The sequence below is a fragment of the Peromyscus eremicus genome, chromosome 5 (assembly GCF_949786415.1).
Source record: "Peromyscus eremicus chromosome 5, PerEre_H2_v1, whole genome shotgun sequence".
In the NCBI taxonomy this organism is placed as follows: domain Eukaryota; kingdom Metazoa; phylum Chordata; class Mammalia; order Rodentia; family Cricetidae; genus Peromyscus; species Peromyscus eremicus.
The window spans coordinates 5,613,157-5,627,922 of record NC_081420.1 but is presented as its reverse complement, the minus strand read 5'-3'; the positions used below and the strand labels follow the sequence as shown (position 1 = coordinate 5,627,922).

The window sequence follows — 14,766 nt, the reverse complement described above, 5'->3', positions numbered from 1 at the left end:
GTAAAATTATCTTTTCAAATCTGACAAGTCAGCTTCATTTTTAGATGCTATTAGTGAAAATACATGCAGGTAAGTCAAGAAATAGTTCCTGCTGCTTTCACTTCCACAATCATTCCTTTCTGAAAATCTGGGACTGAGGCAAACCTGTTCATAAAACTACTTCATGACTTGGCTCCTAAGGTCTAAGTCCTGCAGGAAAAGTATTTATGACATTACTCAAGTCTTTATAATTAAACAAAACAAAACAAAACATCTAACCATCATTCTACAATCCTTTTTCTTTTTTATATGAATCGTGTAACCCTCTAATGTTGGGTGGTAGTGACATGTGGATAACATTTCCAAATGCCCACTGTAGAATACCATGTACAATCTATTTAAAATACCCTCTGACATCACTAATGGAGGGTGACAGGAAGGAGGGAAAGAGAGTTACTGTGGAAGGTCACAGAGCTTCTATTTGGGGGAATAAAAAAGTTTTGGAAATATATAGTTGCGACAGTTCAACACATTGTAGGTATTAATGCCACTGAATTGTAAACTCAAAAAAAATGTCTTCTAAAGTAAATTTTAAGTTGACCACGACCATAGGTACATTCCTATAAACCTAGCACCAGACACTGAGGCAGAAGCTCATGGCCAGACCAGGTTACATAGGAGACACTGGTAAAGAACAAAACTAAAAGGTAAATCTTATGTTCTATATATTTTACCACCATATAAAAGTTAATAAGTCATACTTGAAGACTACTGAACATGTTACCTGAAAGCGGCAATGCTTTGATGTCAATCATTTAATAAAGTAGCAGAAGACACTGAGAATAATAATTTTTAACTACAGTTTATCTTTATGTGTCTGTGTGTCTGTGTGTCTATGTATGTGAACATGTGTTTCAAGGCCAGAGGTCAGCATCAGGTGTCTTCCTCAATGGGTTTTGCACATTATGTTTGGAGACAGGGTCTCTCAGTGGACCTGGAGCTCAGTGATTTGGCCATGTTAGCCAGCCAGCCCCAGGAACTCCATCTCCACCTCCCCAACACAGAAATTACAAGTGACTGCTTCCATCCCCCACTTTTTATGTGGGTTCTTGAGATCCTAACTCAGGACCTCACCCTTGGATGGAAAGCAAATTACTGACTAAGGTTGTGATTTACCTTTTAATTTTCTAATTTTTATATGTTTATGGGTGTTTTGTCTGAATGTACGTCTGTGTTCCATGTGCATGCCTGATGCCCAAGGAGGACAGAAGAGGATCCGCTGGGACAGGAGTTGTATATACGTGGTTGTGAGCTTCCATGTGTGTGCTGGGATCAAACCTAGGACCCTGGAGGGGCAGCCAGTGCTCTTAATCACTTAGCCATTTATCCAGCTCCGGATTTACCTTTTAGAGAGAAAATATCCTAGAAGCAGAATAAAGTGACAAACAGGATACCTGACTAGAGTGCAGCTTCTTATTTTCCAGGTGGCTCTTCTCCTGTAGCAGGGCTTCCTTTTTAGAGACGATGGCTTCCCGTTTCTTCAGGTCTTCTTCCAGCATCTCTAGTTCTTGGCGTTGGTTCAAAACTTTCTCTACTTCTTCATCTAACCATTTCTTTTGCTCATCCAATTTCTACATTAAAAGAAATACTGTGGTTTGTTTCTCCTCTACCATAAAGACTCTTATCATTTTAAATGGCTGGAACTTTAAAAAAATGAACATTAAAATTATTCATCTTCCCATTTGGCTCTGATGATTCTGGTTAACATGCTGCTGTGTTGTTTTGTAGAGAGTAAAGTTTATTATCCTACAGTGTTACTCAAGCTATTTTTGCCTGGCAAAAGCATCACAATTTTCTCTACATCTATTAAAGCCAGGCTGGGTATCTTCACACGTTGTAGAGGCCATGCTTCCACCATGGCTCTCTTTAAGCTACCGTCCTCCAACCTGAGCTACTTGAAAGACTCCATGAGCAGTACTTTTCAGCTCTCTATGATTCATATCTGACGTGCTGCCTGGCCTGCAGATGGTATCTGATACAAGGTCAAATGAGTAAGTAAATAAATGCCTTATTCAATCATCCAATGGAATAAATACTCCATGAAAAAACAAATCTACTTTATAGATTGTTAACTTCAAAAACTGCAAAATACAACAAAAGGGTGGAAGGATATACAAAGTATGTTAGTATCCTGTTAACACAACCAGAAGCAAGTCAAATATAAATAAAACATGACTAAAATACATCCTATCACAAGCACACTGAAATGTCATTAAAGGCACTAAAACAACAAATAAATAGAAAAGTCAACACAGCACAGAAAGAACTGGAAATCTGTATTAAGAGAGTGAGAAAGCAGACACCGTGTCCCAAGCCTGTAATCCTGCATTCCTGAAATTTTCAGAGTAATCTCAGCTTACCTGAGACCCTGCCACAAAACAACAACAAATAGAAACGAGGCAATAAAAATGCACGAGAAGAGAGAGCAGAGTAGCCAAGGCAACAAAGGTGCAAAGCCAGTTAATCTTCCAACAGACCTGTGAAGTATGATCTGTGAGCACTGTCAATCCACCCAACACTGATGCCCACAGGAGCAGTAGCCCTGCAGTTATCAGGAGTGGGAAGTGTTCAAATACCTCAGTTTAGCCTAGACCCAGGAAAAGGCCTTAGGAAGTCCACAATTAAGTTAATATTTACAGCATTTCTCAACTGTGAGTGGGGTTTCCAGTAGACAAAAAGACAATTACATTTGTTGAAAATATTTCTGAGTGCAAATGGTATCTGTGAGAATACATCCATACTCTAAATGTTACTATTAAAATATGTAAAATGTAAATATTTTTCAAAATTTAAATAGATGTATTTGTATTCTGAATATGATTACAATTTTAAGTACACTGTTTTTCTTAAATAAATATTTTCAATTTTTTTGACCTTTGAAATTAGTTTATGGGTTGTGGTTTTATTTTTTTTAAATATGACACTAAAATACTCCTTAATATGTTATAGTACATACATAATTTGATTCTGTTTGAATGTAGAGTTCTAGATTTTAGAAATATACCTGTCTCTCTGAGAATAAATCTGTCTGTAATGGGAATAAATATAATATAGTATTATAACATGTATTTCATACAATATTCAAATAAATCATTTCTGCCTACATAAGAAGATAACACATTTCTGGATGAGAAATAATTTAATAAAATTTTTTGAAAGAAATACAGGACATTTTACAAACAAGCAACAAAAAAATCTAATGTCTGAAGATTTTATTCAGAATCTGCTATTTTTTAACCTATACTTAGACTCTCATCAAAATTGAAGAGCATTAGAAACACTGAACAGAGCTGACCAACCTGGAGTTGGTCCACACTTCTAAAAGGACCTTTTCTTTTGTTTGAGTTAAATCCATCGAGATCTTCAGCCTTTGGGTTCAGATCTTCTCCTTGTCCTGTTTTTAACTGTAGCTCCTGCATACAGAGAAATTAAAAATGCCTTATTCACTTTCACTACCCACTACCGTCGCTCATTAAGTATGCAGATGACCATTCTTTCTCTGCTCTCCTCTTCCCTTCTCCCATTGCCCCTTTCCTTTTCAATGCTAGGTTAGACCCCAGAGCCACACGCCTGTCAAGTGTGCTCTGTTGAGTTTACACCCACAGCCTTTGAATGATTTTCTTAGCATTCACATTCCTTGTTACAAGAGCAAAAATAAGATAGAGTGAGGTCATTTTAACTTTAAGGCAATAAAGTCGGTTTACTAACAAAACAATCTTTTTCATTCTTTGTATTACGAATTTCCCTGTGTTCTTCTTTTCTACCTTTCTGAGATTGTGAACCTCACAGTCACCCATGATACTTACCTGCCATAGATGTATCTGAACTTATTATAGTAGAAATGCAAGTTTCCAGTGCAGAGTAATTCTCGGGCTGGAACAATAGCTTGATAAGTAAGAGTGGGTGCTCATCTTGCAGAAGACCTAAGTTGAGTTCCCAGAACCCATGTCAGGTGGCTCACAACCACTATAACTCAAGCTCTGGGGGATCAGATGTCTCTGACCTCTGTGGGACCTGTGCTCATATGCACATACACACACATATACAAAATTAAAAATAGTATTTTTAAAATGGGAGCCTGTAGCTTAAGATCAGACAGAACAAAGCATTGAAAAGAGCAGTCTCTAACTTCATTAGCTTCTTTTACGTCTTAAGGACTGAATCAAGAAGCCCAATGCTCATGGTGTTCCCCCACTACTGACACCTGGAGTCAGGAAGGAGGGTGTGGATAAAATAGTTCCCATGTACTGGATGGTAACTAAGGAGAAGAGATACAGGGAGGAAGAGACTAAGGGGCCTGGCCTTGACTTCAAGAGACCTAAGGATTATTTACATTTTCAGAGTAAGATTTGAACAGATATTTGGTTAAATATGGGTTTGTTACTGATCGACAATGGGTAAGTATAGAGATTGAAAGCGTTCAGTCACTTTCATAGCAATTCCACCTCATAATTATTCTTTTACCTACTGACTTCAAACAGTTAAGTCTTGTGCTGATCTGAGCATAATTTATGCCTATAATCTTGCTACTTGGGAGGTTGAAATAAGAGGATCACATGTTTGAGGCCAACCTAGACAACAATAGTGTGTGTGTGTGTGTGTGTGTGTGTGTGTGTGTGTGTGTATTTTTTAAGTGAACCTTTAATCCCAGCTCTGGGGAGGCAGAGGCAGGCAGATCTCTGTGGTGAATTCAACCTGGTTTTATACATAGTGAGTTTCAGGACATAGATACTGTATAAAAAAAGAGTATGGGGCATAGTAGCAGGACACATCTGTCCCCTGACCCTCAGCCATGAATTTGAGACCAGACTGAGCTACGTACTGAGATCATGTCACAAAGACAAACAAGTAGAGAAAGCAATCAAAAGTGTGTGTGGGGGGGGGGCTAAAATTTAGTATAATTTTACTTCATTTTTCTGCTAGTTTATGTTTTACAAAAGCATTGGGCTGTGACAAATGTATAAGGAAGTAAAAAACTGCTTCTCAAAGATCATTTCAGAAGTGTTATCACAAAAGAAGCAAACAGAAAGATCTGAGTTCTGGGCGTGAAATGATCAAGCAGAAATAACAAAGATCTGTGCTGCAACTGGCCTCTCCTGACTTCTGGCACAGACAGGGTCTAACCCTGGGGGACAGGGGTGCTCAGCCTCTGTGAAGGAGCAGACAGGCACAGTTAGGAGACACTGACAGACTTCTGGGTACCATTTGGTGTGTATTCTAAGTGGAAAAGCATGCAGGCCAGTTATTAAGGACAAACAAGGACACAAAGCTGAAGGCAAGGAAAGACCAGGCTAACAAATTAGATAAAAAGACTCAGTGGCCTCAACACAGTTTATAATGTCATTGGAGAAAAGATGAAATAAAAGCATTGTCATGCTCTAAAGCAGAGCAACCTGTAAGTTACTCCAGCCAGGGGCCCATCATCAAGAGCCAGGGCTAACAGGTTAAGGCAGGCCAGATTCTAGTCAGCAGTATCTTCAACTCTGTGCAAACTCTTGTGCAGGAGATCCACACACTCTGGTACCAGATACGGAGATGCCATCAAGGGCAAGACCTTCTTATTCCAGAGAACTAAGACTTATATAAAGGAAATGCTTGTGTTTCAGCACAAGCTCTGAGTGGACAGGTGTTTTTAAGTTCTTACCTTGTTTGCAGCATTAGTGTAGCATGGATGGTGGTGCAAAGCAGAACTCTCAGAGAACCTCCCCTTTGGCTCTAGTTCACAGTCATTATTTACCCTGTCACACCCCAGGAATTTCAGGATACTGAAAGAAACTTCCTTTGAGCAAAGGCACCTTAACCTGGGAGGTGAACCTATACAGTACCTATTCATCTCTCCCATGTGCTACTTTAGAAACTACTGCCTTTTCTTTATAATTAATTCCTGTCACAATACAAAATAATAGTGAAACTGGCGCCTGTGCCGGACTTGAAAAAACCAACCACTTAATTATAGTATTTAACTGTTGCAGAATATTTGTACACTGTGTGAAGATGTGTTGCTGTGATTGGTGCAATAAAAAGCTGAACGGCCATTAGCTAGACACGAGGTATAGGTGGGACTTCTGGGTACAGAGAAACTGGGAAGAAGAATCTAGGCATGCAGGAGACACCAGAAGATGCAGAACAAGTCGACGTATAGGAAAGGGGAAGAGGTTAAAAAAAGCCACATGGTAGAATGCAGATTAATTTAAATTATAAGAGCTAGCTGGGGGCAAGCCTAAGATAAAGGCCAAGCTTTCATAATTAAATGGAAGTCTCCATGTTGTTATTTGTAGGCTGGTGATCCAAAATAGTCCAACAAGAAAGCTTGCCACATTTAACCCTTGCAATGACACCGTGAGAACAGAACTACTGTAAACTCCATGTCAGAGGAAATAGGTGCTGATAAGTAAAAAGCCCAGTATCACAACGCGACCCATGATTTCAGAGATTCTCCCTTATTTCTCTGCATATGCTCAGTATGGTGCTTATGACTGTAACCAAAGCACTCTGAAGGCTGGGGCAGAAGGAACGCATGTTCTAGGCCAGCCTCAGTGACAGAGACACACTCTGTCTCAAAGCCAAACAAAACCCGAATCTTAGCCATAGAGATGTGGTTCAGGCACCCAGTGCATGACTCATACACAAAAGATCCTGGGTTCTGACTCTAGTGTGCCCAAGACAAAACAGAGAACAAGAGCCCATGAACAAGCCATTCTATGCTCTGGATGGTTTAGACAAGTATAAATTAGATAAACAGATTAAAGTTATCTCCAAACAAATGCCAAGGTATTCTTTTCGACTGAGCATGGTTCTCTGTTTTATAGGAAGAAATACAATGTTACTACATTTGGAGTAATCTGTTTCTTTGTCTGGAATACCTATACTGAACAATTGCTGCAAAGAGTGTGAAAGTTTAAGTTATAGGTAGAGTTGCATTTCAATGGTTTATAGCATGGATTTAGACAGCACTATGTCTGAGGTAAGCCATGGCCTGTGTTACACGAAACCCCAAACCATAGTCTGACAGGCAGGCCTGATCCTTATACCAATGGAAGAATGTAGACCAAGACTCAGAGTTGCTTACAACAGAGACTGTAGTGATATATTGTGTACCCTAATAAAGCTTGCCTGAAGATCAGAGGACAGAACAAGCCACTGGATTAAACATAGAAGCCAGGCAGTGGTGGTACACACCTTTAATCCTAGCATTCAGGAGGCAGAGATCCGTCTGGATCTCTGTGAGTTCAAAGCCACCCTGGACTACATGAGATTGACTCAGTCTAGAAGAGAAACAGAGCCAGGCTGTGGTGGCACACACCTTTAATCCCAGCACTTGAAATCTCATGCCTTTGCTTTGGAAGCACACATGCCTTTAATCCCAGGAAGTGAGGGCTGGGCAGAGAAAGGTATATAAGGCTCGAGCAGACAGGAACTAGAGGCTTTTTCAGGCCAAGGAGTTCTAGAGGTAAGAGGTATCTGTGGCTTGTTCCTTTGTCTCTCTGATCTTTCAGAATTTACCCCAATATCTGGTACTGGTATTTTTATTTTATTTTATTTTTTTATTAAAAGAACATTTAGAATTCGAGCAACACAGACAGAATTAGAAACACTACAAACTGGCAATTGACATTCCCAAGGATGTCAGATAACATCCACTCATAGGCTGTGTCCAGGGACAGTTAGAGAGTAGCTGCCCTATGAGGTGGTAGGTAATGGCAAACACTAATTTCAGTAGCAAAGGAAGAAAGAAAGGGAATTTTGGAAAACAGAACAGTGGAGAAAGTGTAGAGTGTATCCTAGGGGGCTTGTCCCTAACTGGGGTGCCTTCTTCCTGGTTAAGGACAAACACAGGCTACAGAATGACATAGCAGGACAAAAGGAAAGCCCCAGAAACTGCACACAGATAATTCTAAAGGAGAGCGAGAAAGAGTGGAGAGGGAGGAAGAGAAAAGGGGAGGAAGGGAGGGGGAGGGGAGGGAGGGAGGCACTTGCAGCAGCTACACTGGCAGAGGGAAGGATGCCAGGAAAATCCTCTCCTCTCAGCACTCAAACAGCATTGCTAAGCAGCAAGTTGGCAGCTAGACAGGTTAAGAGGTAACGATCCCTCCTGGGATGCCTCACTATAAAACCCCAAAGCAAATGTCACAGTACTATATTCTGAGATTTGAGCTGGAGAATTTCTCTAACTAAAGAGGGAAAATTTGAACCACAGTATTCCATGAGGTGGGGATCCAACCTAGGCTAGGGATCCCAATGGCCCACAGAGACAGGCGCAGCACCCATGCTAGGCTATACTAGGGACCATACAGAAGAAGGCCCAGCACCCACGCTCACATGAAGAATTAAACTGTCAGGGCCAGCACTAGAGCACAGCAAGGGACAAACACAGACGACACACACAATCTTTCCTTCATGTCCACACCTCCCTCATTGAATATCGACCTGCAAAGTCAGCAGACCAGTTGTGTTTACCCTGTTTACTCTCCTCCCTCTTTTTCTGACAGGCTGTCACCTCCCAGGTGCTGGGCTGTTCTGGTGTCTGACCTCTGCCTTCCCACCTTTAGCTGCCTTATTATCTCTCATCCCTTCTTTTTACTTCTCCCTCTTTACATTCTCCTCTGTTCTAATGCTAACCCTGAATCCTGTCTTCTGTGCCCCCCAGCCCTGGTAACCAGGATTGAATATGTTGTGCTACCTTGTGCCTGAACCCTTCCAAATCTCTAGAGTCCAAGAGCTAAGCTTTTTGAATCAGGATATAAATCTGCAGCCTATTTTAACCTTGAAATTGCAATCCTCCTGCCTCAGTCCCTTGAATGTGGGATTCCAAGCCTGAGCTATCAGATCCAGCTTACTCTAAATACAACATTCTTTAACTGTCGTCAATAATCTACCCATTGGATGTCTAGACTTACTCATCCAGCTTTGTGCCCTTTAACCAACATTCCTCCATTTCCCAATCCAACTCAGTTTTGACAACATCCTCTTCAGTTCCATCAGGAAGAAAGAATAGTGTCCTCAACAGATGGTGCTGGTACAGCTGCAATTCTACATGCAAAAGAATGAAGCCAGGCCCATGAATCACACCATATAGGAAAACTGACACCAAGCAGATTAACAATCTGACTGTATCAGCTACAACCATACAACTTCTGTGAGTAAATACAGGCTAAGTTCTTCATGACCTTGGACTTGATAGCAAAAGCAATAGATAAAGTGGGCTTCAAAATTTGAAGCTTTTGTGCATCAAAAACATTACAGGGATGTAATGAGGATGTAGCTCAATTGGTGGAGGTCCTATCTAGGATGCAGGAAGTCCTGAGTTCAGTCCCCGGCACCAAATAAACTGGACATGGTTGTGCATGCCTGTAATCCCAGCACTCAGGGAGTGGAGCCTATAAGATTGGAAGTTCATCAAGACCATCTTTCATTACATAGTGAGTTGGAAGCCAGGCTGAACTATATGAGACCTTGTCTCAAAAAAAAAAAAAAAGAATAGCATTATACCCCATATTATTGGACCTTTCAACACCCTGCCATGGAAAGGGGAAGGACTCATGGACTCCTACACCCAATAAGGATTTATAAGCAGCTAACAGTTGACAGGGGAGAAAGAAACCTTTCTTCAGTGGTATAGCCACTGGTAATGAGTACATGCTCCTGTAGACAACCCAAATGAGTCACTAGGTAACAACAAAAAAAGACACGAAAACAAAAGCGGAGTGAAGTGAGATTGGAAGGGAAAGAGAAGTAATAGGAGTGAGATGGGGTAAAAGAGGGTAGCAGGGGGAGCGGAGAAATCCAAATACAGTAGGTGCATGTATGAAAATGTCATAGTCACCAACCCCACATCTGACAGAGGGCCAATATCCACTATACATAAAAAACTCAAGAAACTAGACATCAACAAACCAAATAATCCAATTTAAAATGGAGTACAGATTTAAACAAAGAATTCTCAACAGAGGAATCTCAAATGGCTGAGAAACACTTAAAGAAATGTTCAATCACCGGGCGGTGGTGGCGCACGCCTTTAATCCCAGCACTCGGGAGGCAGAGCCAGGCGGATCTCTGTGAGTTCGAGGCCAGCCTGGGCTACCAAGTGAGTTCCAGGAAAGACGCAAAGCTACACAGAGAAACCCTGTCTCAAAACGCCCCCCCCCCCAAAAAAAGAAATGTTCAATCTCCTTAGCCACCAGGGCAATGCAAATCAAAACAACTCTGAGATTCCATTGTACACCTGTCAGAATGGCTAAGATCAAAAACACAAGTGAGAGCTCATGTTGGAGAGGATGTGGAGCAAAGGGAGCACTCCTCCATTGCTGGTGGGAGTGCAAACTTGTACAGCCACTATGGAAATCAGTATGGCCATTCCTGAGAGTCCTGGGAATCTATCTATTCCAAGACCCAGTTATACCACTCTTGGGCATATACCCAAAGGATACTCCAGCCTACAGCAAGGAGACTTACTCAAGTATGTTCATAGCAGTTTTATTCATAATACTCAGAAACTGGAAACAACCTAGATGTCCCTCAACTGAAGAACAGATAAAATCTGGTGCATTTACACAATGGAGTATTGCTCAGCTGCTAAAAAAAATGACCACATGAAATTTGCAGACAAATGGGTGGAACTAAAAAAAAAATCATCCTGAGTGAGATAACCCAGACCCAGAGAGACAAACATGGTATGTACTAACTTACAAATGGAGATTAGCTGTTAAGTAAAGGATAATCATGCTATATAATCCACAGATCCAGAGTCTAAGTAACAAGGAGGACTCAAGGGGGGATGCATGGTTCTCCCTGGGAAGGGGAAATAGAAGAGATATCGAGGGTAGACTGGGTTGGATGGAGATGGGAACTGGAGGGACTGGGTGGGGGATGGAGGAAGAGAGTACTGGGAGAGAAGACTGGAACTAAGGAGGCACTTGGGGGGCCAATTTGGAAACCTGGAAGTGGAAACTCCCTGGAATCTACAAGGATGACCCTATTGAAGACTCCTACTAAGGGGGAATATGGAGCCTAAACTGGCCATCTTCTGTAACCAGGAAAAGGTTTCCAGTGGCGAGACTGGGACATCAACCTACCCACAAAACCTTCAACCTACAACTTGCCCTGCCTGCAAGATATGCTGGGGTAATGGTGGTACAAAACTTGTGGGAGTGGCCAACCAATGACTGGTCCAACTTGAGGCCCACACCACAAGAGGGAGCCCATGTCTGACACTTCCTGGAGGGCCAGGAACCAGAGGATGGATATCCCAGAGACCTAGGATAGAACTAAACACTGACAAAAAAAAAAAAAAAAAAGTCAATGAACTGATTCCTAGTGCTATTCTGTTAAACTCATAGACTGGAGCCTAGCCTGATCATCATCAGAGAGGCTTCCTCCACCAACTGATGGGAGCAGATGCAGGGATCCACAGCCAAACATTAGGCAGAGCCAGGGGAACCCTGTGAAAGAGGAAGAGGAAGGATTGTAGGAGCCAGAGGAGTCAAGGACACAAGAACATGGTCCACAGAATCAACTAAGCAAGGCTCATAGGGGCTCACAGAGACTGGAGAGACAATCACGGAGCCTGCATTGGTCTGAGCTAGGTTCTCTGCATATATGTTATGATTGTGCAGCTTGGTCTTCTTGTGGGACTCCCAACAGCGGAAGTGGGGGCTGTCTCTGACTCTTTTGCCCACTTTTGGAACCCTCATTTTCCTCATACAGCCTAAATATGAGGGGGTGTGCCTAATCTTAACATAACTTGTTATGCTGTTTCGTTTGCTATCCCTGGGAGGCCTGCTCTTTCTGAAGGGAAATGGAGAATGGATCCGGGGTAGGTGGGGGTTGAAAGGAGTAGAGAAACTACACTTGGGATGTAATGTATAAGATAAGAATAAATAAAAAAAAGAAAACATCATGATAAGTCTATTCTGTATTACTGGTAGGAATGCAAAATGATGCTACAGAAAACCAACTACTGGCAGCTCCTCAAAAAGCTAAAAGAACTTAAACACTTGTAAATTAAAAAGGCAGCAAATACCATGCCAATGTTCTTAGTAGCATTATGTACAATAGTAAAATGTACACCCTAAGCATCTACTGATGGATAAAAATTTTAAAATGATTAAAGAGGCCAGGCATGGTGGCACACATCTTTAATCCCAGCCCTCAGGAGGCAGAGGCAAGTGGATCTCTGTGAGTTCCAAGCCTGGTCTACAGAGTGAGTTCCAGGACAGCCAGAGCTACATAGAAAAATCCTGTTGGGGGGAGGTGGAGATGGAGTCTTGCTATGTTGCCCAGGCTGGCTTCAAACTGTCAAGAAACCACCCTGTCTCCGCTTCAGGAGCTGGCACTACACACAGATGCTACTGCACTCAATGTCCCAGTGAGGAGAGTGAGGATCTGACAAATCCTAAAAACACCAATGAACTCTGAAAACATGCTATGTAAATAAGCCAGATGCCAACGGATGAATTATCCCACTTACAAGACATATAGAGAAAATGAAATTCACAGAGAAGAAATAAATATTAGAGCTTATCAGAAGCTGAAAGAAAGTGGGGACAGAGAATTATTATTAATAGTTATGGAGTTTCTCTTTGAAGTCTTGTAAACATTTTAGAAACTATGATGGCTTCATCTCACTGTGAATATAATTAATGCCACAGAATTAAACATTTATAAGGGTTAGATGGTAAGTTTTATATTATATATATTTTGTCATACTTTATGAAAATTGATAGGGCTAACAAGCTGGCTCGGTAGGTGCTTGTCACCAAGCCTAATGTCAAGAGTTTGATTCACAGAACACACAGGAGAAGTGGAAGGAAAGAACAGACTCCTGCACCTTGTTCCATGACCTCCACACATGCACTCTGTGGCACATGCACACCCACACATACACACACATACAGAAAAATAAGTGCAAAAATAAAAATTCAAAAATTATAATAAAAATAAAATTTAATGATCTATCAAAACCCATTGTAAAGAAAGTATATCCCAATAAAAATTTTTACAATAACAAAAAAATTTAAGAATGGGCAAATACTTAAGTTCCATAATTAGGTTCTGTGTTGGATTTTAAATAGTCTGAAAGCAGATTACAACCAATGTTAAAATATATCTAATCTGGGGGTGCTGACAATGGAGGAAGCTACGTGTTACAGCAATAGATAGTATCTTTTGTTTCCTGAGACTCTAAAACCACTCCAGAAAGAAGTCTTAATTTAAAATAATCCTAGGGAGTTTCTAATTGTGCTGCAACCTTGGATTCTGTTTGCTGTTTCAACAGAACAAAGCCTGGCACACACAGCTAGGAAGTACTTTTAGGACTGTCCACTTCTTTCCCAAAAAGTCCTGGGAGCTAAGTGTGATGAGGGCAACTTTAGAGAAGACTAAACAAATCCAGAGGGCTAATGCTTTTCTCCACACATCTCATGCAGGAATAGAGAAAGCTGGGGTTGAACACATGCCAGCCTGGCTCCAGGTCCCAGGTTGACCCATGTTCCTTTCCAGCTCTCCACTCCATATCCCCACTGGGTGCACAGACTGGCCATTCGCACTTGGAAGGGGATGCCACCACTCCACCTGGACCTTCTCCCACACAGCAGCAGGAACAATGTGTGTCAAAGCATTCTGAAAATGAGCAATCCTTTACAAATGATACTGTGTAGAAAGTGAGCTTTATAATCTTAAAAATGTGACATCCTTAATTAAAGATCTGAGCTTTTATCATTGTGACTTATTGTGATGTCAGAACCTTCAAGAAAGTACTCAGAGTTGAGTAAACAGGTTTTACTATGTGGCTGAGCAAAGCTCTGCAGGAATAAGGACAGTGCTGAGATACAGGCAAGGCGAGAGACACCGCACAGAGCAGCTGAGTGAGGCACAGGCTGCTCTAGCCTGAGTGTTCACCATTTCATACAATGCTAAGCAGGAAGTATGGACAGTATTACTTTGATTTTTTGTTGGTCTCTCTTAATCTCTGCATCCAGGTGCTTCTTTTTCTCGCTCTCTTCAAGAAGCCTTCTCTGCAGTTGCATTTTCTGGTATTTCAGGTGATCCACATTCTGCTCCAGCTCGCTGGCACGCTTCTCGTTCTGGATGGACAGTGATGCCAACTTCTTACTATCCTGCTGCTTCTTTTGTAAGACCTGGAATCACATGGAATATTCCAGAATGAGAAAGAAGTATTTCTCTCATTCATTTCCTGTGGTGATATATTGTGTACTCTAATAAAATTTGCCTGAAGATTAGAGGACAGAACAAGCCACTAGATTAAACATAGATGCCAGGCAGTGGTGGCACACACCTTTAACCCTAGCACTCAGGAGAGGAGGCAGAGATCTGCCTGGATCTCTGTGAGTTCAAAGCCACCCTGGACTATATGAGATTGACTCAGTCGGTCTAGAGGAGAAACAGAGCCAGGCAGTGGTGGCACACACCTTTAATCCCAATACTTGGGAAGCACACACACTTTGAATGGCTGGGGCAGAGAAAGGTTTATAAGGCATGAAGATACAGAACTAGAGGCTGTTCAGGCTGAAGAGTCCTAGAGGTAAGATGTGGCAGTGGCTTGTTCCTTTGTCTCTCTGATCTTCAGGCTAAGTTTATTAGGGTATACAATATATCACCACAATTTCCAAATAACACAATATTCAATGGTAAGGGCAGCCATTTTTTTATTTACATTTATTTTTGACAGGCTCAGCAACACATTTACTTTTCTACCCTTCTTTTTAAAAA

At 41.5% G+C, this 14,766-nt stretch overlaps 1 protein-coding gene across 8 annotated transcripts in view; it reads right to left on the bottom strand.

The window, feature by feature from the left end:
• Kif27 (kinesin family member 27) overlaps positions 1-14,766 on the bottom strand; it is a 103,530-nt gene that overhangs the window by 28,677 nt on the left and 60,087 nt on the right. For all 8 annotated transcript variants that reach the window (XM_059262809.1, XM_059262808.1, XM_059262812.1 and 5 more), the window contains 3 exons: positions 13,977-14,174; positions 3,339-3,452; positions 1,434-1,610 (listed from right to left, as the gene is read on the bottom strand). In XM_059262809.1, coding sequence (XP_059118792.1) covers positions 1,434-1,610; positions 3,339-3,452; positions 13,977-14,174 — 489 coding nt within the window. The remainder of the gene's footprint in view (positions 1-1,433; positions 1,611-3,338; positions 3,453-13,976; positions 14,175-14,766) is intronic.